Source organism: Pan troglodytes, chromosome 8 (genome assembly GCF_028858775.2).
Source record: "Pan troglodytes isolate AG18354 chromosome 8, NHGRI_mPanTro3-v2.0_pri, whole genome shotgun sequence".
Lineage (NCBI taxonomy): Eukaryota > Metazoa > Chordata > Mammalia > Primates > Hominidae > Pan > Pan troglodytes.
In genome coordinates, this window is record NC_072406.2 from 43427311 (window position 1) to 43442753 (window position 15443).

At 45.9% G+C, this 15443-nt stretch overlaps 1 protein-coding gene across 3 annotated transcripts in view; it reads left to right on the forward strand.

Moving 5' to 3' along the window:
* Nucleotides 1–2416: 2416 nt before the first annotated feature.
* Nucleotides 2417–15443, forward strand: part of MAP3K8 (mitogen-activated protein kinase kinase kinase 8) — a 28312-nt gene continuing 15285 nt past the window's right edge. Inside the window, exons 1-3 of one of the 3 annotated variants that reach the window (XM_009458199.4) lie at nucleotides 2971–3224; nucleotides 3483–3594; nucleotides 7771–8129. In XM_009458199.4, the coding sequence (XP_009456474.1) occupies nucleotides 7794–8129 (336 nt within the window). In that variant the 5' untranslated portion in view covers nucleotides 2971–3224; nucleotides 3483–3594; nucleotides 7771–7793. Of the gene's footprint in view, nucleotides 3225–3482; nucleotides 3595–6031; nucleotides 6263–7770; nucleotides 8130–15443 lie in introns of those variants that run through there. The other 2 variants (XM_001137395.7, XM_001137315.5) reach the window with 2 other exon arrangements.

The window sequence follows — 15443 nt, forward strand, 5'->3', positions numbered from 1 at the left end:
GCACTCCAGCCAGGGCGACAGATCCAGAACCTGTCTCAAATACATCATACATACATAGATACATACATACATAGATACATACATACATACATACATACATACATACATACATACAGGGAGTCCACAGACTTTTTCTTTCTTTTCAGTTGCTCTCTCCCTTTTGGCCTCCTTGTTAAAAACTTTACATATGTTTTCAAGTAAAACCTTCTAATTTACCCCAACAGATGAACCTGCTCTGGATTAAGCCAGAAGCAAGAGAGAACCCTGCTAGACCAGCCATTTCACCAGCTCCCTAAAATGCAGCTATATTTGGGAGACTTCTGTGTAGGAAGTAAGGCTAATAATGCAGTTCCCAGAAGATTAGGTGTGGTTTTAATGAGCTCACTCAAGGCGGGTGGGGAGGGGAGTGGTTCCATGGTTCTATTTTTAAAACTCGTGTAAAGATCATCCTTTGTTGTCTAAACACGGCAGTAGAGAAAGAGACGTCTCTGTTTCTCACGTTACAATCAGAGGTAACAACCTGTGCTAACCTGGTTTCCAGCGAAAAGGCCAAAAGTGTACTGATAACTTCGGCTTCAGCTGAGACTGGGATAACCCGCTTGAGCCAGTGCCAAATTCCACCCATCCGGCGCGCAAGCGAGCGGGGCTTCTCCTCCCCAACCCCGGCCCAGGCTGCTTCTGCCGGGTCAGTGCTGCCGGGTTGGTGGAAGCTGCCTTCCCTCCCTCCAAGATCAGAAAGGCGGAGGGTTAAGGAAGGGGTTCTCCTCTAGGTGCAAGGGACTGCCTGGATATTTGGAGGGAATGGCAAACGCCCTGCTTCATGAGGTGAATGAATATAAATTAAATCGCTCTCGTATTTAAAATAACTTGACGGATGACAGTGCCCATTCAGTCAATCGGCCCTCGACGTTGGATTTGCTACCTCGGCTTGTTGTCTGCGAGTTAAGGTCCTGCAAAAAGCCCCTGGCTTGTCACCTCAACTAACCTATCTCCTCCAGCAATTCTCTCAATACATCCTCGGGTTGTATTGTAATTCATTTTCCATAGCAGAAATGTGGAGGGCACTAGAGAAGGTACAAGGCAAATTTTTTTTTTTTAATTTTATTTTTGGTTGGCCGCGGTGGCTCACGCCTGTAATCCCAGCCCTTTGGGAGGCTGAGGCGGACGAATCACCTGATGTCGGGAGTTTGAGACCAGCCTGACCAACATGGAGAAACCCCATCTCTACTAAAAATACAAAATTAGCCGGGCGTGGTGGCGCATGCCTGTAATCCCAGCTACTCGGGAGGCTGAGGCAGGAGAATCGCTTGAACCAGGGAGGCGGAGGTTGTGGTGAGCCCAGATCGCTCCATTGCACCCCAGCCTGGGCAACAAGAACGAAACTCAGTCTCAAAAATTTTTTTGTTTTATTTTATCTTTTAAATTTGAGACAAGGCCTCGCTCTGTCGCCCAGGCTGGAGTGCCATGGCGCAATCATAGCTCACGGCAGACTCGAACTGCTGGGCTCAAGGGATCCCCCTACCTCAGCTTCCGAGGAGCTAAGATGACACGCGTGAGCCACCATGCCTGGCTAATTTTTAGATTTTTTGTAGAGACGGGGTAGCTATGTTGCCCAGGCTGTTCTCCAACTCCTGACCTCAAGTGATCCTCCCGCCTCGGCCTCCAAAACGCTGGGATTACAGGCGTGCGCCACCGCGCGGAGGCAATCTAGAAACTGCAGAGGGAGCACGAACCTGGGCACTGGGAAGAACAGGGCGTGGACTTGGAGTGTGACCGCGTTTGAATCTGGGTTGTGCCTGGGACACCCCACCTCCTGGGCCGTAGGGCAGAGAGAGAGAGAGAGAGAGGATGTCGACCTTACATGGTTCCTAGCTCTCCGCGCTCTAGCCGAATGCCTGGCTCCTAGTGGGTGCTTGATACGTGGGAAATGTAGGGGGAGGGGGTGGCGGGGCATTGGGAATGTCCCGCAGAGTGGATTTCGGGAGAGTGGCGCTTTTCTCTAGAACTCTCTTCCGGTTACACCTGGAGTAAAAGCTTGACACTCAAGAAGGAAAACCCCAGATGAGCAGCTAGGACTGAGGGTTAGCGGTAGGCGGGAGCGGGGAGATAGTACAAGTACGCTTCCTAATGAGGCGGTGCCGCAAAATAACCAATTTTAATAAAGACTGCAAAGAAGAAAACCAGGTTCTGCTGGCGGAGTGCACAGGCTCCCAGCCGAGCGCCCAACACCCAGGTTCCGGGCCCACCCTGCCGCAGCCTCTTGGAAATCTCTAAGCTGGAATGTGTGCGTGCGCACCACGGGTCACTGCCCTCTTTGTGTGTGAACTTGAAGCGAAATCTGGGCGAGGCGGGGCCGTGCTACTAGCAATCGGACCCACAGTCGCGGTTCCAAGAAGCCCCGAAGCTTCCCTGGCTTCCCGCAGCACTGCTGGGAGGGCACACGGCGCCTCTGTCCCCACCCCAGAGCGTGGGGCGCGCGGAAAAAGGTCTGGTGACCGCCCTCCCCGCCGCCCCCCGGGAGCGTGCCCTCCCGCCGGACCCTGGGACTCCAGAGAAGCGCGGAGAGCGCGAGTACACTAAGATATACGATCTTCCCTGGGGACCGGGAAGGGCACAACCGCCTCTTGCAACTCCGCCACTAAGACGCCTTGGGTCACCAGGCCCGGGGGAAAACTCGTCCCCGTCCCAGGCTCTCGATTCGGGCCGCAGCTCACGTCCCGCGCTCCTCCCTGCGCGCCGCTCCGCTCCTCCCTAGTCCCGCCTCCAGCTCCGCCCGGGCGCCCAGTGGGCAAATGAGGGGCGGCGGGGCGGCGGGGTGGCGGGTGGGGGGGAGACGCGGAATTTCCCAGCGCGGGGGCTCTGGCTTACCCTGCAACCGGGCAGTCTCTTTCTGTTTACGGAGAGAAAGGGGAAATGGAAAAGTCGGGGAGGCGGTGGCTGGCGTCCGCTGCGCCGCCCCTGGGCAGGCTCAGACGCCGTGAGTCAGGGGCAGAGCAGGGCGGTCTGGGCGTGCGGGCGACGCGGGTCTCACTCGTCCGCTCCGCTCTGGACTGCGCGCCACTCTCTGGGGTCCGGCGCCCTGGCTCCTGCTTCTGCCGCTGCCGCCGCCGGATCCCAGTGGCCCGGCGTGCCCGGCTCCCACAGGCCTGCAGCCAGCATCGCACCGAACCTTCGGGGGAACGCGGCTGGAGCGCTCGGCCGGCGTGGGAGCGCCAAGGCCGCAGGTAACCCAGGGTTGGGGGTCTCCGGCGTGTCTTTCGGGTCGCGTCCCGCCTGGGTGCCCCGGGGATTCCCATGCAGAAATGGAGGGTGCCCCCAGCAGAGGGGAAAACTCTGGCGTGGGAAGAGGTGGGGGCGTGCCCACAGCTGCGCTCGCGGGTCGCCGGCTGCACCAGGCACAGCTGGAAAGCACCTTGCGCAAGGGTCTCACGGGGTGCAGACTCGCGACTCCTCCCCCTTCCTCCTCCTTCCCGTATCCGCAGCGCCAGGGCAGTGCTGGTCTGGGCAGTGCGCGGGGAAGCGGGGACCCGCTGTCACTGCGCCTCCCGCTGCCGACGCCGCCTGGACGGCCGCACTCTCCCTGCCCGAGACCCGGTGAGTGCAGCTCGGAGGCTGGAGGACCCGATCCTCCCAAATGCTGGGTGCTTTGATAATTTATAAGCCTTTTAGGCTCCCTTGACTTAGAGAACCAGGAGGAAAGGAGTGGGAGCGTGGGTTGGCGGAGCCCAGAGACTTGTGAATGGCTGGAACAAAATTCAAGTTTTTAACCCGGACTCTATCCCATGACTAAAGAGGTCATAGCAGAACACGAAGGCTGGGCTTTTGGTCTAAGAAAGAATAGTAGGAGAAAAAAAAAGTTATTTTCACGGAAGTTGTTTTCGAGCGATAGTGCATGATCAGGACTCTGAAATTTTTCTAGCTCTGGGCGGAGAAAGACGCCTAGGGATTGTCTCCATAGTTAACAGGGGAAGGCCACCGGCTGCCTGTAAGAGAGAAACGTTGCGATGCTTGTCTATTTCACTTTTGGGAAGACAAGATTAAAGGCTGCTCTTGATAAAAAACAGGGATAGAAAGGCTCTTGCAGTTGCTTTACATACCTGTGGCCTGAGTCGTTTGTGCCAAGGAGAGTGTAATCCGCTTCCAGCTGACGCCCCCAGCTCTTTGCGACGGATTGAGGTTTGTGTGCAGGACGTCTGGCTTACGGCCCATGAGGACTTTGTCGTGTAAAGCAAATGGGAACGTTGAGGCATGTAGAGGTTTTGAAGCAGAGTGTCGGTCCTTCCTTCCATACGCCTGAAACGCATAATCCGGGGCTTTTTGAGAGCAAAAACATAGTCAGAAATGTGCCCTGAGGGAGAATGTACTATTTTGGCACACATATGTATATATGTATATATAATTTTAAAATTTTTTTTTGAGAGGGAGTTTCACTCTTGTCGCCCAGGCTGGAGCGCAATGGCGCGATCTCGGCTCACTGCAACCTCCACCTCCCGGGTTCAAGCGATTCTCTTGCCTCAGCCTCCCGAGTAGCTGGGATTACAGGCGCCCGCCGCCACGCCCGGCTAATTTTTGTAGAGACAGGGTTTCACCATGTTGGCCAGGCTGGTCTTGAACTCCTGACCTCAGGTGATGCACCCTCCTTGGCCTCCCAAAGTGCTGAGATTACAGGCATGAGCCACTGTGCCCGGCCTAAAAAAATATTTTAAATGAGAAATAACACAAGTAATAGTCATTCTTTGTTAGGCAGAAGCATATGCTGTTAACGCTGGCCATTTTCATTCACACTTGCCAGGAAACACTCACATTTTGTTTATGTATATGGAGGCAGCCAAGAGTATTATGTTAATGTTTAGGAAGAGAATTTCCTCGTGATTTTATTGCTGATTTCTGAAATAATTCAGTGTAACTAATTTTGACTGTATTTGCACATCTCTCCAATTCCAAAAGCTGGCATAATTTTCTGTTTGGTTAGGAAGTAGGAATTTTATGAGGACTTTTATTGTAAACTGTGTCAAGGGAAAAATCATCTTATACTAAACGTCTTTGTTGCCAAACTAGAATACCTTCACAATCTGAACTTTCTCTAGATGGGCACAGATCATGAATAACTCAGAAACCATTAGCATATTGTGTGCTTAATTAAGGCTGGAAAGTGCTGAGGCTTTTTGCAGGCGCAGTTAGCAGGCGAACTGGTCAGCAGGGTTTCTGGGGAACATAGATTTGCGTGACAGGGGCCCTGTGTTGCTAAGGAATTAATGCAGGCACTGAGAAAAGTCTCAGCGTCAGACACTCCTCCACCTCCCGGGTCCTGCTTCCCTCCCTCTCCCCTTTCCAGGCAACTCACAGTTTAGGGGTGTGGTTGTGTGTGTTCAAGCTCTTGGGTTTTACATATAAATGCCTGAGACTTTTCTGCAGGGTTTAAAAACTAACATCTTGTGTTACAGCTCTTTTAGGATTTGTCTTTTAGAATCTCCAGTCCTCACAGGAAAACCCCCCAATTAAAAAAATAAAAGAATAAAGAATAAAAAGAATACCACTACTACTTTAAAAAAAAAAAAAAAAAAAACCTCTAAAATTTGTCTTCCCAGATCAGCAGAGTGAATTTGAACTGTGTGGACTTTTTTCCTCTTTCTTTCTTGAGTCATGTTAGTACTGAGAACTTTTTTTTTTTTCTGTCAAATCATCTGTTTGATAAATAAGTCCAGGAGACTTGGATCCTTTCAACCCCTGAGGACCTAAATTAGGCTGTTTTTTTTTTTTAACTTCTGTGTTTCCAGTAAATTCGACAAGCAGAAACTGCAACTAAACGGCTCAGTAAAACCGAAGTCAAATGTTCCTCCATTAATCTAAGAAGTTCCTCTCCTAACTCAGTAGACTCCAAGAACCTGAATCACAATCTCCCTCGAAGATGTACAAGATCTCAGGAGGGGAAGCTGCCCCCTCACTCTAGATTTCACGGTGGTGATAACAGCCATGAAAGCATTTCATAGGTTTCTGCCTTTTTTTTCTCTCTCTTTATGTCTTGTTTTAGATGCAATCTTCTTACCGCGAAGAAGCCAGGGGAATAGGTAGCCACATCTCGTTTGCAGATAAGAAAGGAAGCTAACGCAGTATCTGCAAAGCCAGGAGTCTGACTCAGTACTTTTCTCACTCATGCATACAAAGCAGCTAAAAGTGACACAGCTTATTTACCATGCCCCTGACACTGCACTGAGCACTTTATGAGCTTGAACTCTGTTAATCCTCACGACTACCTCATGAGGTAGGTGCTGTTATTACTTCCATTTTACAGATGGGGAAAATTGAGGTCGAGAGAGGTTACGTTACTTGCTCAACGTCATGCAAGCAGTAAATGGGAGTGTGGGGGGAGGCAATGAGATTTGACTCCAAGCAGTCTGAGACCAGAGGAATGTTGGATTGCAGGATGCTAAACTGCTTTCCTCAGACACAATTCATACGTCAGAAAATGACCATCAAGTAAGTGAATGATGACACTAAATTGCATGGTTCTTTTGTCAAATGAAATTCACTGAGAGGCAGATGGCTGGGTCATGCGTGCAGGTGGCTCTGCAGTGGAGCATTTCCTGGAGCTTTGAAATGAAGCTCCAGATTGATCGGACGTGTGTGGCTTTAGCCCTGAGTGTCCTGTGTGTTAAAGGCTTGTGCTTCTAGAACTTGAAATACCTTTCAGAAAGAGGCTATGCTTTTGGGAGTGCAATCGGTGATTTAAGTAAACCAATGTGCCTTGAAATTCTCTTAGATCTCTTAGGGCCTTTTGTCTTTTCTCCTTCAGAACAGAGTTGTTCTAAAATCCTGAGTAACAACGTCAGTTTTTACCCTTGCTTTACTTTCTTTTTCTCATCTACAGATCTCCAAGTGTGGCAGCTGATTTGTATATAAGAGCTGAAATGTAATTTTGGTTAATATAGTCACTTGGCCTTGCTTATGATAAATTTGACTTTCCTGGCTTCTTTCTACTACTCACAGCTTCTAGAAGGCCATTTATTTAGATATTAATCTTCTGGGACCCTCAAGATGTTTGCTTTGCACTATTAAAGAATTCTGGTCCTAAGGGAGGACAGCTGAATCATAGGTTAAATGTATCATCATCTTTCTCATACTCATCACTGGGAGAACAAGGTTTCCTGTCATCCTTCCAATTAGCTGTTTAACTCATTTGCATAAGAATCATTCCTGAAACTTGACCTATTGCCATCAAATTTGTGTAGATTGAAATCCATTTTTCCAGCTTCTGGCTTTCAGGGCCTGAGTTTTATTTGCCAAGTTAGCTCCTGCATTTAGTGAAGAGGTTATTTTTCTTTAAAGTCACCAGAGGCAGAAAAAAGCCATAGCGATTCTTGCAGGGAGGGTGCCACTTTGGGGGAATAGCTGGGTTGTGTAAGGTTGGAAGCCCTAAAGAGCCGGTAGCCTAAGGTCTTCAAAGGTTTCTGAGCTGCTCTTGATTCGTGTGTATGTTTAGTGAAAGTTTGTTTTGAGTGCCTGTAGCTGATACCACTGACTCTGTGAGTAAGAGTAAGCTCTCTGGATCTCAGGTTTCCCTCTGCAAAGTGAGCTGGACTAAAGGTTATCTTAGGTCCCTTTCAACTCTGCACTGTCAACTTGAATTCATACACACAGTTGACACAGAACCCTCGTTTTCTGAACAAAAGCATATAAAATCCTGTTGCCAATCCTCGTATGTCAGTTTCCCATTGGTCTTGAATGCAAATACAAATATCGTAAACTAAGTATTTGTGTTTTCTTTCCTAGACTCTCCAGAAAGAGCAACAGTAATGGAGTACATGAGCACTGGAAGTGACAATAAAGAAGAGATTGATTTATTAATTAAACATTTAAATGTGTCTGATGTAATAGACATTATGGAAAATCTTTATGCAAGTGAAGAGCCAGCAGTTTATGAACCCAGTCTAATGACCATGTGTCAAGACAGCAATCAAAACGATGAGCGTTCTAAGTCTCTGCTGCTTAGTGGCCAAGAGGTACCATGGTTGTCATCAGTCAGATATGGAACTGTGGAGGATTTGCTTGCTTTTGCAAACCATATATCCAACACTGCAAAGCATTTTTATGGACAACGACCACAGGAATCTGGAATTTTATTAAACATGGTACGTTTCTTTCCGATCAGTTGGGTGCTATGTGCTCAGCTTTCCTACTGCAGCTTCATTTAATGCAGAGTGGTGTTTGAATTTGGTTTAGACGGGCTGGCAGGCATGATTTTAAAAAATGTAATCATCAGTAAGAAGTACTTCCATGTTAAAGATGAAAAAAAAAAAAAGTCTTCATTAAAATTTCTATTTAAAGATTCTTGATCATATTTTAGTAGTATTTCTACAAATAGGTAATTAAGAAGAATGTATTTTGGCCGGGTGCAGGGGCTCACGCCTGTAATCCCCGCACTTGGAGAGGCCGAGGTGGGTGGATCACTTGAGGTCAGCAATTAGAGACCAGTCTGGCCAACATGGTGAAACCCCGTCTCTACTAAAAATACAAAATTAGCCTGGCGTGGTGGCGGGCGCCTGTAATTCCAGCTACCTGGGAGGCTGAGGCATGAGAATCCCTTGAACCTGGGAGGTGGAGGTTGTGATGAGCCGAGATCACACCACTGCACTCCAGCCTGTGTGACTGAGTGAGACTCTGTCTCAACAACAACAACAACAAAGAAGAATGTATTTTAATTTAACAATTCACTAAAAAGTTTATTCATCAGTTATGCAGAAAAGAAAGGCTTAATGAGACTCCTTCGTCTGAGAGGGGAATAAACACTTTGTCACTAATTAATCTTGAAGGCTGAATTATTTGTTCCTTTCTTGTCACATCTTGAAATGTTATTAATTCATTTCTTGCAAAAATGTAGTATGTAGGCAGTAAATAGCTATCCACAGATTCACTCTCTTTCATTGGCAAAGTATGAATGGTAAGTGATATATTTGCTTAATCATCGCAAGTATGCAAATCATGCAAAATATTGTGGCAACATTTTGTTGCCATAATAGTAGATCAGGTGATGTGTTTAGGTGTGCCTGGGATTCTGTCAGGCTTTTAGTATGTCAGAGGTGAATGTAGGTGCTGGCTAAAGGTAACCTAATATTTTTAAAAAGAATAATTTGCAAAGGAGTAGGTGGTAGCTTGCAAAACATGCTTATTGATGAAAGTGACGCCCTTTCTTTTGGTGTATCTAAATGGCAAAATGGCTAATGTTGGGGGAAAGTCGGTGCTGAATGAGTGCGGAGTCCAGAAAAAGTACTTAATTATTTTGTTTTTTTGCATACCACATTCATTTAATTAAAAACAACAGAGTAATTTAGGTCAGGTATGTAGTGAATTGTTTTGTCAGAAGCCAGTCATACTCAACCATAGCTCACAATGGAGCAAGATAATATTTTGCATTGTTGTGTGACTGCTTTGGTCTGGCTCTATCAAGCTCTATTTAATAGTCGACTAAGTACTTTACCTTCAGAATATTTCTTCCTTTTATAAATGAGAAATAATCATTTGAACTAGAAGCCATATCTGATTTTCCCAAATAAAGGATAGTTGGAGAACTCGGGTTCAAAGTTATATATATATCTATACCTAGAAATATAATTGTTTGTGTATTTCTCTCATTTTTAACATATTTATTTGTTAAAATGGGAATTAAATTTTTTTTAAGTCCTGCTCCTTCTATAAAAATGAGTATTTTAAATGAAAATATGCAGAAAAAAACCCAAAGTATTCTTGCTTGTAAATATGCAAAGACTTAGGTATGTTTGCTTATTCTGTGGCCTATCTGGGAATGTACAGAAAGGAATTCAGGAAATTTAGAAGAAATACAAAGAAACAACATTCTGAAGTCTTTTAGGAATGGGACCAGAAAAGTTAATCCTAAAAAGAAGAGAGACTAAGACATTAAGATGAGGATAAAATTGTATCAGCAAAGGGTTTGAGTAAAATGTTGTCATTACCTGCTGTGGGTCCTATGCTCTTTAAAAGAACAAGTACATAATTAAGGAGAATTCTTTTTTTTTTTTTTTTTTTTTGAGACAGAGTCTCGCTCTATCACCCAGGCTGGAGTGCAGTGGCGCAATCTTGGCTCACTGCAATCTCCGCCTCATGGGTTCAAGCAATTCCTCTGCCTCTGCCTCTGCCTCCCGAGTTGCTGGGATTACAGGCCTCTGCCACCATACCCGGCTAATTTTTGTATTTTTAGTAGAGATGGGTTTTCACCATGTTGGCCAGGCTGGTTTCGAACTCCTGACCTCAGGTGATCCACCTGCCTTGGCCTTTCAAAGTGTGGGGATTATAGGCGTGAGCCACTGCGACTGGCCAGGAAAAATTTTAAGAATAAACAAATACATAAGTAAAGGCAGGGATCTTGAAAAACTTTAAAAAGATTTTTATTTTAAAATGATCAAGAATATAACATATAAAACAAGAAGACTAAAAAACAGAATAGAATAAGAGGAGGACCTTAAAATCCATTGGATCTTAGACATGGCCTCGCTAGGCAAATCGACCCAGTGGTTGATGGCTCTGGGGGGCTGCGGTTGACTTTCCTGCCACTCACATTAAAGATGGACTACATTGCTGTGCCTGCTAGGTAACCCATCAGAGCTCCATGCTTCATAAATGATAGCCTAGGAATTGAGACTGTCATCTCTGATCGTAGTCACTTCAAGACAGTAGTGAGGGAGGCAAGGCTTGCTTTCGGCTCCCTTTCATCCTCACGTGGAACATTGGAACCACCCAATGTTCAAGATCTTTCTGTTCCCATCATCTTCCACCCACTACCCTATCAGAACTTTACTCACTGGGCTTCATTTGCTGCTCTCTAACTCTCGGCTTTAGGAAAATAGCAGCTGATTGGTTCCTAGGTAAAATCCATCTATATGATGTATCTACATAGGGATGGGGAAACTTTCATTCAAGTATTTACCTATTCATTTGCCAGACACAGCTTGGACATCTGCAGTGCGTCGGGTGCTAGAGATAGTATGGAACAGTCTGTGCCTCTGGGAGCTTGCTGCCTGGTGCATGCAGGATGCAGTTGAATAGGCGGTTATAGTAGAGTGTGCTGCTTCCCAGCACATGTGCATGCTGTTTGCTCTGGCAGTGCACAGGCAGGATACTTTACATAGCCATGAGTGTGGTAGAAGGAAGGAGAATGTCAGCACAGCCTTCCAAGAAGGATTGATGCCTAAGCCGTGGCCTGAAGTGTTGAGTTGGAGTCAGCTAGATGAAGTGGACAGGGTCCAGGTGGAGAAAACAGCATGTGCAGAGGTCCAGAGACATGGAGACCTGATGTATTCAGGCAGCCAACAACCACAACACCATTGAGTTATTTAGACAGGGTGCAGAACCAGGAATTACAAAAGCATCCTGAAGAACAGGCATGTTCAGTGATTGTGTGTGTGATTTGACTAAAAATAATATTTGTTAAAGATCCTACCAACATCCAGCAAGACCTGGGGAAGAAGCTTTGGGAGACTAACCTGGGAATTGCTTTGGGTAAGAGTGCTGCATGTTATTTATCATCTACGCTGATTCATAACCTGGCCCGGGAACAAATAATCTAAAATGGGTTCCAAACACTCAACTCTTTGGTGGTTTTATGGGGACTGAAGGACCCCAAAACCTTCACCCCTTTTTTACAACTTTATATCTATAAGTGTGAGAGCTGAAGATGTTCCTTAGGGCTTAGTCACGGAGTCATGGCTTCTCAGAGTTGAAAAAGCCTTTAAGATACTTGAGTCCAGCCCTCCGTCTAGTACTCAAATCACCCTGTTCATCATCTCCAATAATTGGTAGAACATTTTGGTATGTTCTTGAAAATCTACTGTGACAAGGAGCTCATTACACACTGGGACACAAAGTTTCCTATTTGTCCAGTCCTGACTGTAAGAAAGTTCTCTTCCTTATATAGAACCAAAATTCATCTCTGACCGTTTAGTGCAAGCCCTACTTATTGGCCATTTAAAAAAGTGCATATGATGAGCAGTGGTGAAGACGATGGATCCTGAATGAAAGTACCTGGGTTATGTAGTTCAGCTCTGAAATGGATTAGCTGTGTGACCCTGGGCTGGTCATTTCACCTGTCTTTGCCTCAGTTTACTCATCCGTAAAATGGATAACATCATGACACTCCATAGAGTTGATATTTGGAGCAATTAATGAATACATGTGACCTGGTTACACATAGTGAGTGTTAAATGAACTTGAGGCATTGTGGGAGTTACTGTTGTATACAATTGTTACACCCCTTCCTTATGACAGTCCTTCCAAAATTTTTTAAATTGCATGTTCGCCAGATCTTCTCTCTTCTTTCACATGCATTTCCAATTGTGTGCATGACTTCTCATGAATTGTACTATTAACTCTCTCATCATCTGGGCAGGACCCTGTGAACTCAAGCTTGTATCAGTGTCTATCTTAGAGCCATATTTTGAATGTGAGGATCCATTTGTTGTGATCAGCAGAGTAGGACAGAGCTAGCTTGGCCTTTGTGCTAGATAATATGCCTGCATGAATATAGATCAATGCCATGTCTGTTTCATAGTAGCATATCACATCGGTCACTTGTGGAATTTATTCTTACTATAATACTTAAAAAATTTTCTCAATATGCGGCTTCTTGGCCCAGTGTTGTTTAGTATAAATGACCGTGATCTGGATGAGGAAATAGAAAGTGTGCTTATAATGCCTGCCCTTAGAGGTGATTTTGGTAAGTTGAAGAACTGGCAGAGATAAGCAGCATAGAGTTCCCTAAGATGGTTTGATAGCGCTGGGTGTGGTGGCTCATGCCTGTAATCCCAGCACTTTGGGAGGCTGAGGCCAGAGGATCACTTGAGCCCGAGTTTGGGACCAGCCTGGGCAACACAGTGAGACCCCCATCTCCACAAAAAATAAAAAAGTCAGCCAGGTGAGGTGGCACACACATGTAGTCCCAGCTACTTGGGAGGCCGAGATGGGAGGATCGCTTGAGTCTGAGAGGTTGAAGCTGCAGTGAGCTGTGATGGGGCCACTGCACTCCAGCCTAGGTGACAGAGCAAGACCCTGTCTTAAAAAACAATTTATACGGGCCCCTAGAAAGAAGAAAAATACCCATCTAAAATTTAAATACAGGGTTCGAGACCAGCCTGACCAACATGGAGAAACCCCATCTCTACTAAAAATACAAAATTAGCTGGGCGTGGTGGCACATGCCTGTAATCCCAGCACCTTGGGAGGCTGAGACAGGAGAATCGCTTGAACTCAGGAGGCAGAGGTTGCGATGAGCTGAGATCGCCCCATTGCACTCCAGCCTGGGCAACAAGAACGAAACTCCATCACAATAAAATAAAATAAAATAAAATAAAATTAAATTAAATACAGGGGATCCGGGGCTAGGGGAAGAACCAGGCATTTGCAGAACTACAAACTGGTCAGGACTTGCACATTACACTAGAAATTCAGGGCCCCTCATGAAAAGAGCCTAGGAGAACTCATAGGCATTGAAAGCTGGTCCCCAGAATCTGGGAAGTTATAAAATAGGGGTGAATGGGGGTGAAGGAACTTGCATTATTTGATCTACAGAGGAGAAGGCTAAGGTATGCTCAGAAAATATGTAAACACATAAATAACTGAGTTATTTTTATAACCCGGCATTTAATAACTGGGTTTTCATCTTAGCTCAGCTTTAATTATGGCCTTCTGGAATATACAAGGCTCTTACCCAGACTAGGAAGTATGCTTTGGAGTCAGACAGATCTGAGTTCAAATCCTAATGCCGGCACTAACTAGCATGTTCCTTAACCTCTTGAAGTCAGTTTCCTCATCTGTGAAATGGAGATAAAAATAGTAGTTAAGCTCAGACTATTGTTGTAGACTTCGATGAGATAATGTATTGAAGTACTGAGCACATTGCTGTACTTAGAACTCAACAAATGGCTGAAATTATCTTTTGTCCTCTTGGACAGAATAAGAGGACACTGGTTCGAGGTGGGTTATAGGCCAGGCACAGGTGGCTCACACCTGTAATCCCAGCATTTTGGGAGGCTGAGGCGGGTGGATCACTTGTGGTCAGGAGTTTCAGACCAGCCTGGCCAACATGGTGAAACCGCATTTCTACTAAAAATACAAAAATTAGCTGGGTGTGGTGGCACGTGCCTGTGATCCCAGCTGCTTGGGAGGCTGAGGTGCAAGAATGGCTTGAGCCTGGGAGGCAGAGGTTGCAGTGAGCCAAGATCTGCCACTCCACTCCAGCCACTGCACTCAAGCCTGGGTGACAGGGCGAGACTCCGTCTCCAAATAAAAACAAAAACAAACAAAAAAACCTAAACTGGGTTATAACAAATTTAGGTTGGTAAAACTTTCATGAAGATGAGTTAAACACAGAGATGGTTCACTGGAGGGTGCGGTGAAATCAGGCCTGTAAATATTTAATGACAAGAAAGGGAAAATCAGCAAGTGCTCTTGAGTGTCGTGAGTAGGGTTCTGTCTAAATGTGAAAAGGGACTAAATCTATCATGTTCTCAGCATGCTGCAAAAGAGGCCTCCAGCAACCAGAGGCGACATACAGGTCATCTTTCAAACAAGGCAAGACCGCCGTCTGCACTTATTCATGTTAGCTCTAGGGCCCTGCACAGGGTCTCACACAGCAGAAGCACTCAGTAAATAGTTTCTAAATTTAATGACTTCATATTTCTAAGCATTAGAGTTAGTCTCTGCTTTATTCCCTGACTAATAGTGAACACATCTGTTTGTGGGATGTGTAGCTAAAATTAGCAGTGGTGGAGCTGACTGAATGGCCCTTACAGTTACTAGAACTATTTCTGTAGCTGTGTCCCGAGTAAGAAGTCCCACGCATCTGCAGATGAATCAGGAGTTCATTCTCTTCCCATGTGGTAGATCTGGGGATTTGTCACATTCCCTTCAGCGGCTGCTGCTGCCTCTTTTAAATTTTAAACAAAATAGAAATGGGGTCTCACTGTGTCACCCAGACTGGTCTTGAACTCCTGGCCTCAAGCAGTCTTCCTACCTTAGCCTCCCAAAGTGCTGGGATTATAGGCATGAGCCACTGCACCTAGTTGTTCAGCTTCTTCTGTTACTTGAAATAAGTTAAGGTCCTTTAATAGTTTCACAATTCCTGAGCCAGGCGCCGTGGCTCACGCCTGTAATCCCAGAACTATAGGAGGCTGGGGCAGGTGGCTCACTTGAGGCCAGGAGTTTGAGACCAGCCTGGCCAACATGGTAAAACCCCATCTCTACTAAAAATACAAAATTTAGCCAGGCGTGGTGGTGCGTACCTATAATCCCAGCTACTCAGGAGGCTGAGATGAGAGAATCCCTTGAACCCAGGAGGCAGAGGTTGCATTGAGCCAAGATCGTGCCATTGCACTCCAGCCTAGGCAACAGAGCAAGACTCCATCTCAAAAAAAAAAAAAAGAAGAAATTTCATAACT